The following is a 17,598-nucleotide window of genomic DNA, read 5'->3' as shown; positions in this document are numbered from 1 at the left end:
TAGAAAAGCTTTAATAATTATTTATTTCATTTTAATAATGCTTTTTTATGTGATGAAAATATGATGATAAATTGAATCTGGTAAGATATTAAGTTAACCAAAAGAATTTTTAAATTCATTAAATTATAAAGCTTTTCGCACAATAAATAAAATATAAAACTATACATAGCAAATTTGCTTTATTATAATATCTAAAAAAATTCAAGACATAAAACATTAAACATTGTGTCCATCAGTAGTTTATTGCAAGTAAAAAGTTTCAACTAGATAAGCATATTGTTAAAATAAAATGTCTATTCCTGAAGTAATTGAACTATTTCAGGATAATTATTTTGTGAAGCAATCATAAGTGCTGTTTGTAATATTTTAAGCAATTTCCAAATCTTATTTATTAACGTCTAATAATTAAAAGAAATATTGAAACAAGCATATAAATGTCCTTAACATTAAGATCAATTCCTTTTTGCTTAATTAGTAATTTGATTATTTCAACATAGTTATTAGAAGATGCATAAAGTAAAGCTGTATAAAATTATTTAAATAATCTCCAAATATTCTTTTTAAACATAAAATTATTAAAATATATTTTGGAAATAAAAAAATAAATATCTTTAGCATTAATATCAATTTCCTCTTGTTCAAGAAGCAATTTAACAACTTCTGTATTACCATCAAATGATGCAATAATAATTGGTGTTCTAAATAATATAAATAATTTCCAAATTTTCTTTTAAAACATTAAATTATTGAATTAAATATTCTATAAAAATATTAAATATCTTTTGTATTAATATCAATTCCTTTTTGTTCAAGAAGTAATTTTACTATATCTGTACATGCATTTTTGGATGCGAAATAAAGTGCTGTTTCAAATAATATGTTTAATCACCAAATATTATTTTGAAATATTAAATTGTTTTAACAAGTTTTAAAATAATTTAACAAATATTTTTAGCATTTATATCAATTCCTTTTTCTTGAAGAAGCAATTTAACAATTTCATTAAAACCTTTTTCAGAAGCATTAATAAGGGCTGTATTACCAAATATTATCTTGAAATATAAAATCATTGTATCAAATTTTAAACATTAATCATATGCATCTTTAGCATTAATATCTATACCCTCTTTCTCAAGTAATAATTTTACTGTATCAGTATAACCTTTTTTAGAAGCTAAAATAAGTGGTGTGCAAAATTATTGATATAATTATCAAATATTATTTTGAAATATTAAAATAAAAAAATAAAAATAAAATTAAATAAATTTATATCTTTAGCATTGATATTGATTCCTTTTAATTCAAGTAAGAGTTTTATTATTTCGGTGTAACCTAGTTGAGATGCTAAAAGAATTGATGTTTCAAATATTACTTTGAAACATTAAAATATATAAATAAATTTTATATTTAATTAATAAATATCTTTATCATTCACATAAACTCTTTCATGTTCAAGAAGCAATTTAATTACATCAGTGTGACCTTTTTTAAGTGCTACCATAAATTCTTCACTAAATTATTAAAACAATTCTTAAATATTATTTATATATATCATTAATGATTTCAAGAAAACAACTTTAACATTTTTATCAATTCCTTCTTTCTCAATAAGAAGTTTTACTATATCTGCATAACCGTATAATGTTGCCCACATAAGTGGAGTTCTAAAATATTATAATAATTTCCAAATATTGTTTTCAAACATTGAAATATTTCAACAAAATTTATATCAAGCAAAAAAATGTTATCAACAACAATATCAATTCCTTTTTGTTCAAGAAGTAATTTCATTATTTCTCTATAACCTTTTTCAGATGCTAAAATAAGTGCTGTATCAAATAATTTAAACAATTTCCAAATATTATTTTGAAATATCAAATTATTAAAATAAATTTCAAATAAAACAAATTCATATCTTTAGTATTAATATCAATTCCTTTTTGTTCAAGAAGCATTTTAACTATTTCTGTATAACCATATCTAGATGCCCACATAAGTGCTGTCATAAATAATTTAAATAATTTCCAAATATTATTTTGATATATAAAATCATTAAAATAAATACTAAATAAAACAAATAAATTTCCTTAGTATTAATATCAATTCCTTCTTGCTTCAAAAGTAATTTAGCTATTTCAGTAAAACCATTAAATGCTGCCCATGAAAGTGCTGTTCTAAAATATTTTAATATTTTCCAAATATGATTTTGAAATAAAAATTAATTAAACTTATATAAATTTTTATGATTAATGTCAACTCCTTTCTTTTCAAGAAGCATTTTTACTATTTCAACATAATTGTTTTTAGATGCATACATAAGTGCTGTTTCAAATATTTTTTTTTATTTTCAAAAAATATTTTGAAATATAAAATTATTAAAAATAACATCAAATATAATACATCAAATATCTTTATCATTCACATTAACATTTTCTTGTTCAAGAATATATTTAACAAGTTCTAAATTTTGCGATATGATTGAGTTTAATAATATTTTATTTGGTATCAAATTATTCTGAAGAAAGTGTTTAACAAGATATATGTTACCATATAATGCTGCTTTATTAATAGAAGAATCACTTATACTAATAGCTTTTTTCTCTAAATATGTAAGAATTTCATAATTTCCACTACAGACACAATATATTTGTATTAGCTCATTATTAATTGTTTCAATTTTATTTTCATATATATAATCAAAGATTTCATTTCGATGGAATTTAATTGCTGCTTCATATGCACCACTAAATGAAGCATGATTTTGCTCACATAAATGAATGATCTCTAAATTACCACTCGCCACAGCATAACTGCCGGTATTTTTGATACGAGAACCATTTAATAACAAATATTTGAAACATTTAATGGATCCAAAAAATGCTGCATAATCAATTAATGAAATATAATGATTAATGTATGAACATCTTTCATAAAGTGATGGTTCAATAATTTGATTTAAATTAAAATAATTTTGATTTGATATTTCTTGAAGTTTTTCAATATCATCATTTCGAATTATTTTTGAAAGTTTATTAGGATTTACTCCTTCTTCGATTAATTGCTTATGAAGTTCCCAATCATTCTTTGAAAGCTTATAATTATTATTCATAAAAGTTTTACAAAATCGATCACTATTATAAAAATCTTTATATTCACTTTCAGGTTTACGATGCGCAAAATATTTTGATTGGATTATATTCACAATATTTGCATCAATTAAATTTAATTTTATCATGCTTTCTATGATATAATATGGTTCATCTTCTTCGATAATTTTCTTTGATATTAAGTAATTAGCAAAAATATCAATAATTTTTAAATTATTTTTGTTTTTTTCTTCCTCTTTCATTTGAAGAATTTCTAAATATTTTAAATTTGTATTGATTTCATAATACTTAGAATAAAATCTATAATAAACCAAATTACTTATAACAATATTAAATGAATATGGGAAATTTGAATCATATAATTCCATTGTCTGTTGAACTGATGTAGAAAGATTTTCCTCATTTAAATTAAAAATAATTTGTTCAAGTGATGTAAGTAAACTCATGTAAATAGAATCACACTTAGAATTTGTATTATCGTCTTGATCTGTGTTAATCATTTTAATCTTGTTAATAAATATTTCACATAACATTTCATACAGGACGATAAAGTACATTGGTACCCAAAATGTAAAAAATGAAAATGATCTTAATATTTTAGTAATGTTTGTTCATAAATTAAACAAATTTTCTCAAAAACATTACATTTTATTAATGTCAAAAATTAGTAACTGTTTACATTACTGAGAATAATTTTATTTATTGGAATAATTACATTTTTGAGATTTGGTTGTATCAGAAATTTCAATTTCGTAAATTATGCTGATAATTTAACGAAAAAAATTGAACAAATTTAAAAGTGATGCGTTGTCTTATCAAACTTAAACGATATTTGTCATTTTTATTTTTTCTGAAATATTTTTGTCAGATTTAAATGGAACCTGATCCATCTCTACTAAATGAGTTGAATTGTTTTCTAGAAAATGCACAAAGAATGAAAATTGAATTTAAGCATATGATGGAAGAGATTGACCAGTGTATAAATGAAATCAAATCATATAATTCAATTGAAGATACAAAAAGCAGAATGAATTCTCTTCTCAAAAGACAAGTTCACGAAGATGCTCAAGCCCTTCAGCAATCAACGCCCATACTTGAATTAATTACATTTCCAAAATTAACTTACAATCAACATATACCATTTTTTTATCAAACTTCATATCTGTATCATAGCAAATCAATCGTCTTAAAGTCATTTGCTAGAGCTAGAATGCCAGGGGAAATAACATTTATTGATTGTGGCTCTTTTACAAAAACAATTGTCATTGGCGGTGATGGATTTCTTAGAGGGTTCAACAAAGAAAATGGCTACTGTATTGGCGAATGGATTGTTACCAATCCTAGCTTTCGTAATTGCGTATATTGTGCTGTTCCTCATTATTATCATATTGTTTTTGGAACAGATGATGGGTTTGTTCGTTTCTTAAATACATCTACTTTTTCCGTAGAAGAAGAGTTTCCTGCTCATTCTGCTCCAGTTACAAAATTACTTTCTATAAATTTAAATACATTGCTTACGTATTCCGAACCGATTATTAAACTATGGAAAAAGGTTGTGAACGTATATGAATGCATAAATCAAATCGAGACAAAGCTGTTTGCTCCAATCGATGTTTTTTACATTCGTCAAGAGAACGTTAAATTTACCACAACAAATTCAATGGTTTACACGATAAAAGATGGAACATATGAACAAGATTCCCTCATAGAAGACCATATTATTCCTAAGCCACCACTTGACTACTCTATAAGAATTGAGGAAAAGGAAGTTGTAATTGAAGCCAAAAAAGATTCAATTCAGATACCAATTCCTTCAAATGTAACTGCATCTGATTGCCAAACAGACTGTTTTGGAATAGGATGCAATGAAGACTTCTTCTTTTGGACTATTAATGTTAAAATTGGATAGATTTGTTTGTATAAAACAATTTATTATTATTACTTTATTTGCAAATTATTATGAGTAAAATCAAATTGTTTTCTCTTTGTTAAATGAATTTGGAACAATGACCGAAATCAGGTTTAATAAATTAGTGAAAATATGAAATTTGCTGAGTGGCCAATCATGAAGAAAAACTACTAATGTGAAATCATTATCATAAAAAGAGCTTGTGATTAGGTGTCTCATATTAATGTTGCTCATGAGCATTTGAGAACATTTGTGAGAAGCATTGAGCTGATTTTTGTAGAGAGCACTGGTTTTGAGCTCTCCAACATTCTAAAAGGCAATTTTGCAACCTGATTGTGGAACTGAAAATCAAAACAAACATTCAATAATTGGATTCTGAAGGTAGATCTATAATATAGCATACCACATTTAATCACATCAAAATATAAATAAAGTAATATGGATGAATGAAGAAATTTAAATCTAATGATAAGTTTTAATATTAGAGAGGTAAAACATCGGAAAAATCAATTTTTCATATGAGTTTGAATAGTTTGTATCTTTAGACTTTCTGTCTTGAGTTGTTCATCTATTCCATTTCAGTTGTATTTTTTCGAACTGTAAAGCTGACTATTAGAAAAATTGAATGACAAAAGCAAAAAAAAGCACTTTTTGAATTGCCATTTTAACTTTTTAATAGCAGTTACGGTTTGTATTTAATTAGCGGGATTCAAAGGTTAAAATTTGTGTAAAGTTAAGAATGGTTGTATTCGCTTGGCTCCACTTTGATGAACCAGCCGAACGCCTTTTTACAAAATAAATATAACAAAATAACTCCCCACAGAAAGTGGTTTACACCCGAAGAAGATAAAATATTACTTGAGCTTGTTAATTGTGGCGAAAAAATTAATTGGGCAGAAATTGCATCAAAATTGCCTGAGCGTACCGCTCGTCAATGTCGCGATAGGTACAACAACACGCTTAAAAATCAGGTTGAAAAGAGACCTTGGACAAAAGAAGAAGATGACATTATCATATCTAAATTCCTTGAAATTGGTCCGAAGTGGGTTAAAATATCATCTTTTCTTAAAGGCAGGAGTGGAAATAATATAAAAAACCGTTGGCATAAGTATATAAATCGAGATAAAAAATATGTTCTTCCATCACACCTTGCGCAAGCATCCAGCAATCATCCCAAACCCAAAGCTCCAGAAATTGGCCCCATAAAAAATACAGAAAACACAGAAAATACAGAAAGTACAGAAAATGACATTTTTTATGGATACATGGATACAAATGATCCTTTTGACTATTTTTGTGTTGCGAACAACGGACCAAACCCCTTCAGTTTCTAAGTTTATTATGATAAATTAATAAAAAATATAATATTGATTTCATCAATTATTTCAAATTGAATAAAAGCTCATCTTTTCTTTAAAATCGGGAGATTCTCTCATATGTGTTTTTATACATGAGGTTGCGAGCTACTGCAGAAATTAATTTTCATTTAAAATTGTAACAGTTCGATATGATTATATTGAATACTTTATTTTCAAAATGAACCCCAACCATCCAAAAGTAAACTTGCACCTACAAAAAATCAAAGAATTAGAGGGACAATTAGAAGAGAACAGAATGCGTGGCATACTTAAGGCATACGAAAGAAATCAAAATCGCACAAATCCGACATGTGTATTATACGATAAATTTGGTGTATGTCCATATGGAGATTATTGTCCTTGCTATCATATCAAAACAGCATTTCCACGCATTTTAATTCTCCATCATTTATATCCAAATCCCGAAGTTTTTTATTGTTATTTAAATCAGCAAAATCCTAAGACAGAAGAAGAAAAGCAGCGTCTTTTTGATGCCTTTTATTATGATATCTATCTTGAATTGCGACAATTTGGTGAAATTACAGATATATTAGTTGCAGGAAATCTTCGTTCATTTCTGTCAGGAACAGTTTGGGTCAGTTTTGATGATGCAGATTCTGCTCTAGCTGCCCACATGAAGCTCAATGGGAGGTATTATGCCGGTCGAAAGATCAAGACATCTCTATGGGACAGCGTTCGCCTTAGCACCCTTATATGTAACCCACCGAACAAAAGATGCGACAAAGGGATAATGTGTGGCTACGTGCATCCGATTGAGCCTTCTCACGCGCTTCGAGTCAAATGCTTCAATCGAAACTCCAAAGTTTACCCAAGCAGAGAGTACGAGGAAACAAAGATATCAACGTCGCCGGAGGAGATAATGCTGAAAGGAGTCGAGCCAATCAAAACAGATACACATGAGTAAATGTTTGAAGATTTACATTTGTAATAAATGAGTGAACACATACAGTTAATTTGTTTGGTTTTATTAAATGCTTTTAACTGTATTATATATTAATAATGTTTTTATGCACAAAAAAATATGTATAAAAATACAATTTGTCATTTTTTGAACAATATCAGTAATATATGTCATATATTACTAACTTCTTATACATATAATTCCGTCCACATTAATAAACGAGATTTTCTGCATCATAAATGACAAAATTTAATATGTTTTTATCATTTCAGACTGTATGAATATGTAATCAATAAGATATTTTATATCTTAAAAAATTTTTGAACACAACAAGTTATATGAAAATATCATAATATAATAATTATAGAATTATACAAATGGATTAAAAAAAAATATTTTTCATATAAAATTTCATGAAATAATTATAATTGTCTATGTTTTACTTCATTTTTAAATTCTTAAAAACAACTTTATGTATTTTTATGCTTCGGGGATACTTGTTTTATACTAATACAAAAATAAAAAATTATTAATATTAAACATTTATTTCTGAACAAAATGTACCGATGAAGAGTGACGCATGCCCAAAAACTCATGCGATGATGGCTTTCTTCTTCTTTCCGGTGCCATCACCAACATTTCTGGCTTAAACACGAGTGCCTTTGGATGTAACAGTGGACCCATTTCCTTAATTTCCTTTTTCGCTGTTGTTTCAGTGAATACAATTGACAAAGAGTTTGCGAAATTAGCGTAAAATGCAACAGATTTTGATTTCCTATTACTTTTTCTCAATCTCTTTTTTACGCCTCTTACAGCCGTAATTTTCTTCATACTCTCAATCATATCATATTGTGTAGAATAAGGTATAATTTTTGGTGGTGTTTTCATGAACAAAAAATTCGTGACCGATAGGTACGATTTACAATCTGTTATCGTCGGTGAATTTCCCTCGTTATTTTTGATTAACAATTTTAACGATCGGTTAACGTCCTCCAGCGATCGTGCCCATTTACTAAAGTCTCCGATATTACAACTTGATACACTTGGTTGTTTCTTACAAATAATTTTAATAAATCCATTTGCTTCGGGACATTTAAAAATTGATCTTAATGCGCAATGATAAATTTTAGTCAATGAGAATAATAAGTTACTATTATTTTCTATTTTTATAAATATTTTTGTTGATATATTAAATATCGAATTCATTACTTGTGTTGAAGATTTGACGCACATATCAGAATAATAAGATAACACATTACATAATTCACTTTCAGTAGATTGTTCAAATACTACTTCGAAGCTTGGACAAGAAGGAAATGATTCAGGGAAATTAATTTTTATAGGTAAAGATAATAACATTAATTCATTAACTTTAAAGACAGATATTAACATATCAATGAATTGTTGAGTTTCTTTATTTGTTTCGATATGTGGAATTAAAGGACGAACAATTGGAATAATAAATTCACGTGGAAATCTTTTCACAGAGTTTATATTATTATATAGTTCGATAAAGAAAGGCGTTGCTTTTCTAATCGACTTGAAGAGAAGTTTCGAGTCGAGGAAAATTCGATGATATTTTAATGAGAAATTAAAATCAATTTTCGGATGTTTCATGAACAAATAAAATGTTTCGATAATGAATTCACATAACAATGAAGTTTCTTTAGAGTTCTTTTCGATATGATAAGAGACTATTTTCATGATATTATTTGGTAAGTTTTCATCAAAAGGGTTAAAGATATGATTATATACATGTAATGATATTAAACTTTTCTCTAATTCAGGACAACCGAATACCCATTTAAGTGCTTCATTACCCCAATCGATAACTATTTGCGAATCTTTACCTCCAAGTTTCATAATTATTTGATCAATGATTTTACGGAAATGTTGTTTAGGAATTGCAGGACCATGAATATTTACATCGATGTTATATACATTCCATATTAATTCAGCAAGTTGTTTACTTTTCTTATCACGATAAAGAATAACAAAATGTAAAATTTGTGGCATTTCTTTTAAGATATCTTTGAAATAATCTTTTAACATTGGGATGAAATTATAGACATAATTAACTTCTTGTTCAAATGATTGTTTCCGACATTGAGTAATATAATAATAATAAGAAAATGATAAATGTGTGAAAAGTCGTTTTGCTAAATCGATTGGATTTAATTTAGTATTTGCTGATATGAATTGTGCTTTAGTTTCAGGATTAATCCAACAATTGTTTATAAATACTGGTATAATATCATTATGATCAGGACTTTGTAATAATTCGATCCAGATATTAAATATATCAGAGAATAATTCGGGTTCTAATTTCTCAGTCACTTCCATTAAATTACTTAAGAATTGATATGGAGTGAAATAATTAAATTCTTTAAATATGTTTTGCGTACATTGTAAATTCATTGGTAATAAACGAATGTTTTTACACCAATGTAATAATATTATTAAAACATCTTTTACTAATGTATTATGAGGATTTTTTATTATGTTAAACGCTGCAGAAAAAACTGCTTCTGTAGCAAAAGGAAATAAATTCGAAGGAGTTTGATTTAAATCAATTAATTCATCTTTATTCATATAATCAGTATTTATTAAAAACTTATATAACTTTTCGATAAAAGATTTTGAGAATTGATTATTATTATGTAACGAATGTATTTCTAAACATATTAATAAATAACCAAAATTCGGAATAATTAAATTAGAATTATTATTAAAATTCGAACCTTTAATTATTGCATTTAAGATATATAATGAATAAACTGTTTGTTGAGTAAATACTCCATTTAAATATAACTTAAATAATGCTTCGAAATTATATTGTAATAAATTTGCCATTATGTTTTTCCCTTTCATTTCTATCTGTGAAAAATATATTAATGAAACATCATCTTCTAAAATCGCTTCTTTATATATAGTACCTTTATTAGATATCATTATTAAAGCTATTTCTACTTCATCACGTAATACTTGTAATGATTTAGATTCAGTTAATCCCCAATTTAATAAAAATCGAAAAATTGCACGTCTCGAATTAATTGGCCATGATTCTTCTGGTATTACACCAGTATAAGAACTAAATACTATTAACATAATATTACAATAATCTTGTATAAATGTTAAATTATGAAACAAATGAATTTCTTCATCTTTAGTCCAAGATTTAATACGGAAATTATTTAATTTAGTTTTAGTTATATAATAATGTAATGAGTTTAAAAAACTTACAAATCGTGGAATATTATGTTTAAAGAATTGCTTTTGTAATTCTGGTGTTTGTATTAATTTCGTTAATATATGTGTAGCTTCAGGTATATTTTCATTTGGTAAATCAGATAAAACATCAATCATTGCACCTAATAATGAAAAATGTAAATGTGATAATGCAGTAAATGCAATTCGTTGATTAACTTCATATCCAGATGTTAATAAAGAATGAAATGCATTACAAGCAAATCCTCGATTATCAATATAATTCGAATCAAATGGTTCGAATTGTTCGAAATTATCAATGAATTTACAGTCTAATATAAACGCTTTATAAAATTGTGAATTAATGACTAATATTAACATTCCAATTAATGAAGTTTTTGATTCTGATTTATCATCTAAACAAACTTTTAATATCAAATCTTTATATTTATCAAATCGACTTAATATTGGTGTATAATTGGAAAAAATTAATATGTTAAAAATCTCAGCTAATATATATAACCATAAATCATAAAAATGTGTTAAAATTGCTATTTCTAAAGGTATTTCACCTTGTGGAAATTTTTTTTGTTCAAAATTATTTATATTTATTATACTAAACAAACGAACTTTCACAATTCTTTCCAAGATTTTCTTTTTAGGTAAAATGATTGATATTAAACCTTTAGAGTTCAGTAACTCATTAATTTTAATTAAAATATTATAACTCAAATTTCTTGTATTTGGATATATTGAACTAAAACAACAAAAAGAATAAAATTCTAAATCATATAATAGTTCTATCGGCAAAGTTTCTTTTGTTATTTTTAATGAATAATATATTAATGATAATTTTGTTAAGAAACTTTCAGGCGCCATAATCTTCATTGATAATTTAATTATCACTTCCAAATAATTTTTAACATTTGGAAGTTTTGGTAAAATATTTCTACATATGTCATATGATGTTAAAGCAACGTTAGGATTATTATGATTACAAAGTTCGATGAGTAATTTCATTAATGAAACATTCGAAAAATCAGTTGGATCTAATACATATATTAAAGAAGGTATTAATTTCCCAATTAACGTGAAATTATTTTCATAATGTTCATTCTGAATATGATCAACTAAAAGTTCACTAAACTCATGAATATTCCATTCTTCTAATATCAACGAAATCTTTTGATCTGCTTCTCTTGAAGAAGATGTTAACATTAATTCGGGATCTTGGAAAAATATTAAATTTTGTTGTGTGATTTCTTTCTCACATTCATTTAAACATAATTTAACTTTTGGTTTTATCGCTAAGTTAAATTCTTGTTGTTGTTCTTTTGTAACTGGTTGAAATGCATTAGAAACAAAATCATCAGAATTAACTAATGGAATAATTCGTAACATGGTAATGAATCGTGGATCACTATTATTTAATTCAATGAATTTCGGTAATATGTTTTTAGTAAAATATTTAAAGTCAATCCCGGCTAAAATTACTAAAACTTTCTTAAACAAATTAGGTGAAACTGAAAAATCCGATTTTAAAAAAAACGTGTTCATAAATAATGATGTTAATGATCGTGGATCTTCTTGTGGAAATTCAATAACTGATTTAGATTTGATATAACTTAATTTGGATGCGCGTGGATTTCGACCCCATTCCCAAAAGAAACTACTGGGATCACTATTTCGTGCATGAAATAATACAAAAAAGTTAAAAATACTGTTTTCAAGATGTTGCTTGTCTGATGCATATGGTACAATTTTTGTGTGGAAAAAGCGGCTTAATTGGGATGCCCCTTTTGGAAGACGAAATAATAATAATAAACGTAAAGTTAAAACACCATCCGAAATATTCTTTTCTTTTTTTAAGGGACGGATTAATGCATAGATCTTTTGGAAGGTTTCTTCGGAATATGGAAGTGTTAAAATCATGGAACCAATTGATTCTAAAATTAAATTATTCACTGCTTTTTTCTTTATAAGTTGTTTAAAAGCTGTTATTATTTGGTCAAAAAATACTACGCCATACCCATTGTCACAATCAAAACGAATGAATCGATATAAAATAAAGGGTATTGTTAGATCATTTGTAGTTGCAAATAATGAAAAAATTTGTGAAACTGCAGGGAAATCAGTTTCTGAAAGGATGGAATAAATAACAGACCACTGACGGATAATTTTAATTCCAAGATTTGGTAAATAATGTTGAGATGTTGAAAAGTTATAACCAGCGCGTAAAACAAAACTAATAGATTTTCCAGGTCCACACTTAGCAACAATATGACATATTAAATCTGTAACAAAAAACATGGCAAAATAATAAAAAAGTAAAACGTGATGTCGATTTTGGGGATCAAAACTTGGAGACATGCCCTGTATTTCTGAAAAAGGAGTATTGCTGGAATCCTTAAGAAGACCTTTAATGATTTTTGATAAATATTGTAAAGCCTCATTACTTCCAAAGGCAAACATATCTGTAATTTCTGAAATCATTGTTATATAAAAAGATAACTTTCGTGGAAAATATTCAAAGATTGATTCAAGGATTTGATTATTTGAGATTTCGTTAGTATCTGATTTTTTCTCGAATTCTGCTAGTGCATAAATTACATGAAGGCCTGAATTTTCCACATATCGTGAGAATACTGCTGAAAAAATATTTGTTCTGTCTTCTTCTTCCATCCCCAGTATGCAAAATAGGGTGCCCTAATACGATGAAAGAATTTGATGTCACTTTTTCAATAAAATATAGAAACGGAATTCGATTTTTTACAAAGTTTTATTGCACATTCTTGAATTCGTACTAATACCACCTCTATTAATGTTACCAATTCTGCAGAACCACACACCGGTGTGTCGTTATTTTTGTTTCAAGTTTTTTTGATCGTCGATTTCGTTAGATTGGATGATGACTAAGTGCTATTAAGTGGTACAACCCAAAAAGGTATTGTCGAACGTATGTGCAATTAAGATGGCATAATTTGTATGGGTGGTCTACATGAATACAAACAAATTGCTGAAAATTGAAGAATGTGATCATGGCTATAGGCCATTCCACGCAAAGAACGCGGCGAGGTTAAGGTTTTAATCTTTTACATTCGCTTTTTGGGAAGATGTTGCGTTATCATTTCTTCGAGAATGATCTGTAAATTTTTTATTCTATATATAAATTTTAAAAATGCTTTTACAGCACCTTCGAGACGGCTACGAAAAAATTCAAAATGGTAACGAGAATTAGCAAAACTGCTGAAGTGATGATAAATCATCGAGGTTGCATGATATATCGAGCAGCTGTAGCTACATTAAAGAGCAGTAGACATAAAAGATTTTTATATATCTACGGTAGCTACATTAAAAGTGCTCTGCTTGCAATTAATTGCTACACCAAGAAACATTATTTTGTTAATGGAACTTTCGAAATCATTAGAATCAATCTCAATCTCAACGAAAAAAATTTCGATCAATCAGTTCAAGCAACAAATAATTTATTTGTAGGTAGGCTGACATATAGGGTGTCCGGAAAAATTTTAGTATCTTAATATCAGAAAATGCTACAAACAAAATTTTTATAGTAAAGTAAACTTTACTCAATGTAATCACCCCCATTATCAATACAGGCTTGGAGTCTCCTTTCCCATTCTCTAAAGACGGATTCAAGTTCATCTCTTGTGATCTTCTCCAATATTGACTTAATTGCCTCAAAAAGTTCATCTTCTGAGACAAACCCTGAACCTTTTAATTCATTTTTAACTTTACCAAAAAGATAAAAGTCTGATGGTGCTAAATCTGGCGAAAATGCTGGATGAGGGCATAAAGATAACCCATTTTTGATGGCAAACTTCTTGGTTTCCCTTGACCGATGAGGTGTCGCATTGTCCATATGCATCACAACTTTTCTTTTCGGCCGCCCTTCCTTTTGCTGAGGATTTGTTTTAACAATTTTCTTTAGAATAGATTCAGTAAAGTAAGACCTATTAAATTAATTACCATAAGGTAACATCTCAACTATTCTAAATCCCAAAGGAGACCAAAAAACCGTTAGCATTCTTTTTGGTGTTGAAATAATTCTTCTAGGTCTTGTAAAAGGTTTTTGATCAGGCTGGAGCCATTGAATTTCAAAATCTTCTGTAAAATAAAACCAGCTCCCATCACCTGTCAAGAAGAACTTCCAAGATTGGTGACGTGCCTGTTGAATAATTTCCAAAAGTTGTTTTGACTTATCAATACGTTGTAATTTTTGTTCATAAGAAAGTGTGTGGGGAACGAACCTTAAATGCTTCACAACAAATCCCATTTTGCGGAGATGATCATGGATTGTACTTTTTGGGATTTTTAAAGTTGTGCTCAATGTTCTGACACTGTGAAATGGCATTTGTACTAATTGATCACAAATTAAAGGGTCAATAAAATTATCTGTAGATAAACCGCTGCCAGTTTTTATTACCAGAATGTTTTGGCCTAATAATAATTTTCTACACCAATCTGTTATTGTGCTATAGTGAACATTATTTTCACCAAAGTTTTTACAACATTTTATATATATATCATTTGGCTTCAAATTTTTGCTGTACCAATATATGACGAGATGTTTCATATGATCACTCATTTTAAAAATGAAATTTTAAACGTATTTTAAAAATAAACGGATTTTGTATCATTTTTTTTACTATAACTCATGAACCAAATAAAAATAAGATCCAATATTTAAAATAAAATATCACATACATTTAATGTATTTATATTTAAAATTTTAGAAAATATTATTCAGCACAAACGCTGATACTAAAATTTATCCGGACACCCTATATAAATTTAACTATCTTGTTTCTAGACTTATCTATTCAGCTTTTATTTCTCAATCAAATAATGAAAATAAATATATATATTAAATATATATTAACTTCAAAAGAAAAAGAAGATGAAAAAGGTAAAAGCATTAGTGAAGCTGAAGCTAATCTTGTTCTAATATTTTGTGAATATTTACTGAGAATAGAAATGCAATCACATTTTCTTCTTGAAAGGATGATAGAAGAAGAAATACTTGAACCATCTTCAGTAAAGAACATGAACACATTATATTTTTCTAAATATAAAACAAAAGAAGAAATAAACAAATTAATGAACAAATTTTCAAGACCAAAACTCATTGGGGAATTCATCTCAGCACTTGATGAATTATCAAAAGATAATTGGAAGCTTCGTATGCAATATGTAAAAGAAGGAGTTAATCATGAACATGTTTCATTACTTGATTATCGTGCATTTTTGGCTCGATTAAATGTTTTAAATATTTAAGTTCTTTAAATCAAATCATGAAACTAATTTGTCACTTTTCTTTATCACCATTCCTTTGGTGGTTCGCATTACATTTGTAAAATATACAAAAGTGATCATCATTTCAATGTCAAGCGTATCCAAAAAGAAAATCCTCGCTAACATCAATTCTGTTGTCGAAAATGCAAGAAGCGAGGTAAAACACTATCGAAGAGAAATCAAACATTATCGAAAATTCATGAATAACCTTGAGTTGATTGTTGAACATGAAGTTCCAGAATTTTCTCCAAGGATGAAACAAATAACAGAAAGGTTTTATAGCTCCATAAACAGTGAAGAAAGGTTTATTGATGCTTATGAAAGAATGGCAGAAGATTTCAATGATATTGCAGCACGTTTCACAGTTCTTTATAGAGCTTCAATGGCATCAATCGAAGCCAGGAACCACTACAAAGAGCGGTGCACAAAGTATGAAAAGCAAAAGGAGGAAGTTCGCATTCTATCAGAAAAAGGATCTTCTAAAAGAATCAAAGCTGAAGCCGAACTTGCCAAAGACAAAGAAAAGAAAGCCAATGTACTTGCAGAAGCGATCAAGAAAGATGAAGAACTTCTTGTTATTCAAGACCGCTTTTCGAAATTCAAAAGCAGAAGACTTAAACACGCTTACACGTTCTTAGCCAAAGAGATGCGTGCCACAATGACTCAAATTCTTGAGGATAACAAAGCTATCAAAGCACTCTGTTCCGAAAATCCAATTGTTGCAACAATACCAGATCAATCACAAACAACAAATGAGCAACAAATGCAACCACAAGAACAACCCCCTCAATATGCAAGCTACCAACCACCACCCACTGAAGTATCAACGAATGCATACATTCCTCAACAAGAAACATATGCTCCACCTGAGCCACAACAAACATACATTCCACCGGAGCCACAACAAACATACATTCCGCCAACACAAACTTATACATCATTCGATCAACAAAATCCATACGATTTGAAACCAAATGAAACATACACTTCGTTAGAACCGCCAAGCCGGTCAAATGATGAAAGGCCCCCAGAAGAGAGCTACATGTTTGTACCAACTTTCGATTGAAGCAGGTAAAGCATTTAATTTAACGGTTTTACACAAAACGGCCATTTTATTAAGTAAACCAATCAAAACTATGTTATCGGTTATGTTAGCGATAATTTGACTTTGTGGCTTCATAATTAAGGAACTGACTGATTTTGGTGCTTAACAGCAAGAAACGATGTAATCCAACTCATCATAAAAATATATGAAAAGATAAAGTTTACTAATAATTCATCATAAAGATGTGTGGTTATAAAGTGCATATTTGCCAGTTGTTGCAATATTAACTGTTTCGTGAATAGAACACTGATGAAACGCATAATCTTCAATTTTAGTAAGTGATTTAGGTTAACACATCATTTATCAGAAAGAATTCCATCATCATTGGAATGTGAATACTGTTTGTTTTCATTTGATACTTTATAAATTTAAGATTTGGACAACAGGAAAATGTTTAAGTTCCAGTTGTGGTTCATTTGATCTACTTGATTTCTGATTCATGTTGAATAACATACATAAAATGCAAAACCTTCAATTCCAAAGTTCAAATGGCGTTTTAAAAATGCAGAAAATGATGAAAATCTAATTGCTCCAACGTTAATTGATGAGAATTTAATGCATCCCGCTAAAGAAAGCCAATAGCCATGTTAAGTGTTTCTGATTCTGGACTTTTATATAGTGTTTCGAATTCTAATGTCACAACTGAATCTGAAATAACAAATTTTGAACGGAGGCAA

General features: G+C 27.8%; 4 protein-coding genes across 4 annotated transcripts; 3 read left to right on the top strand and 1 right to left on the bottom strand.

Annotated features, from left to right (window-relative positions):
- Nucleotides 1-4,317: 4,317 nt before the first annotated feature.
- GO595_007313 (uncharacterized protein) lies at nt 4,318-5,016 on the top strand (the record flags this gene model as incomplete). The annotated part of the gene is made up of 1 exon (XM_067920764.1): nt 4,318-5,016. One exon carries the CDS (start codon nt 4,318-4,320, stop codon nt 5,014-5,016), a length of 699 nt encoding a protein of 232 aa, XP_067772832.1.
- Nucleotides 5,017-6,630: 1,614 nt separating this feature from the next.
- On the top strand, nt 6,631-7,299 carry GO595_007312 (putative U2 snRNP auxiliary factor small subunit; the record flags this gene model as incomplete). Its single annotated transcript, XM_067920763.1, has 1 exon — nt 6,631-7,299. One exon carries the CDS (start codon nt 6,631-6,633, stop codon nt 7,297-7,299), a length of 669 nt encoding a protein of 222 aa, XP_067772831.1.
- Nucleotides 7,300-14,086: 6,787 nt separating this feature from the next.
- GO595_007311 (histone-lysine N-methyltransferase SETMAR-like protein) lies at nt 14,087-14,389 on the bottom strand (the record flags this gene model as incomplete). Its single annotated transcript, XM_067920762.1, has 1 exon — nt 14,087-14,389. The coding sequence occupies one exon, from the start codon at nt 14,387-14,389 to the stop codon at nt 14,087-14,089; it is 303 nt and encodes a 100-aa protein (XP_067772830.1).
- Nucleotides 14,390-15,904: 1,515 nt separating this feature from the next.
- Nucleotides 15,905-16,882, top strand: GO595_007310 (uncharacterized protein; the record flags this gene model as incomplete). The annotated part of the gene is made up of 1 exon (XM_067920760.1): nt 15,905-16,882. One exon carries the CDS (start codon nt 15,905-15,907, stop codon nt 16,880-16,882), a length of 978 nt encoding a protein of 325 aa, XP_067772829.1.
- Nucleotides 16,883-17,598: the final 716 nt, after the last annotated feature.

The sequence above is a fragment of the Histomonas meleagridis genome (assembly GCF_020186115.1).
Source record: "Histomonas meleagridis strain 2922-C6/04-10x chromosome Unknown contig_51, whole genome shotgun sequence".
Lineage (NCBI taxonomy): Eukaryota > Parabasalia > Tritrichomonadida > Dientamoebidae > Histomonas > Histomonas meleagridis.
Note: the sequence above shows the minus strand (reverse complement) of the source record. Positions and strands in the feature narration are given on the sequence as shown.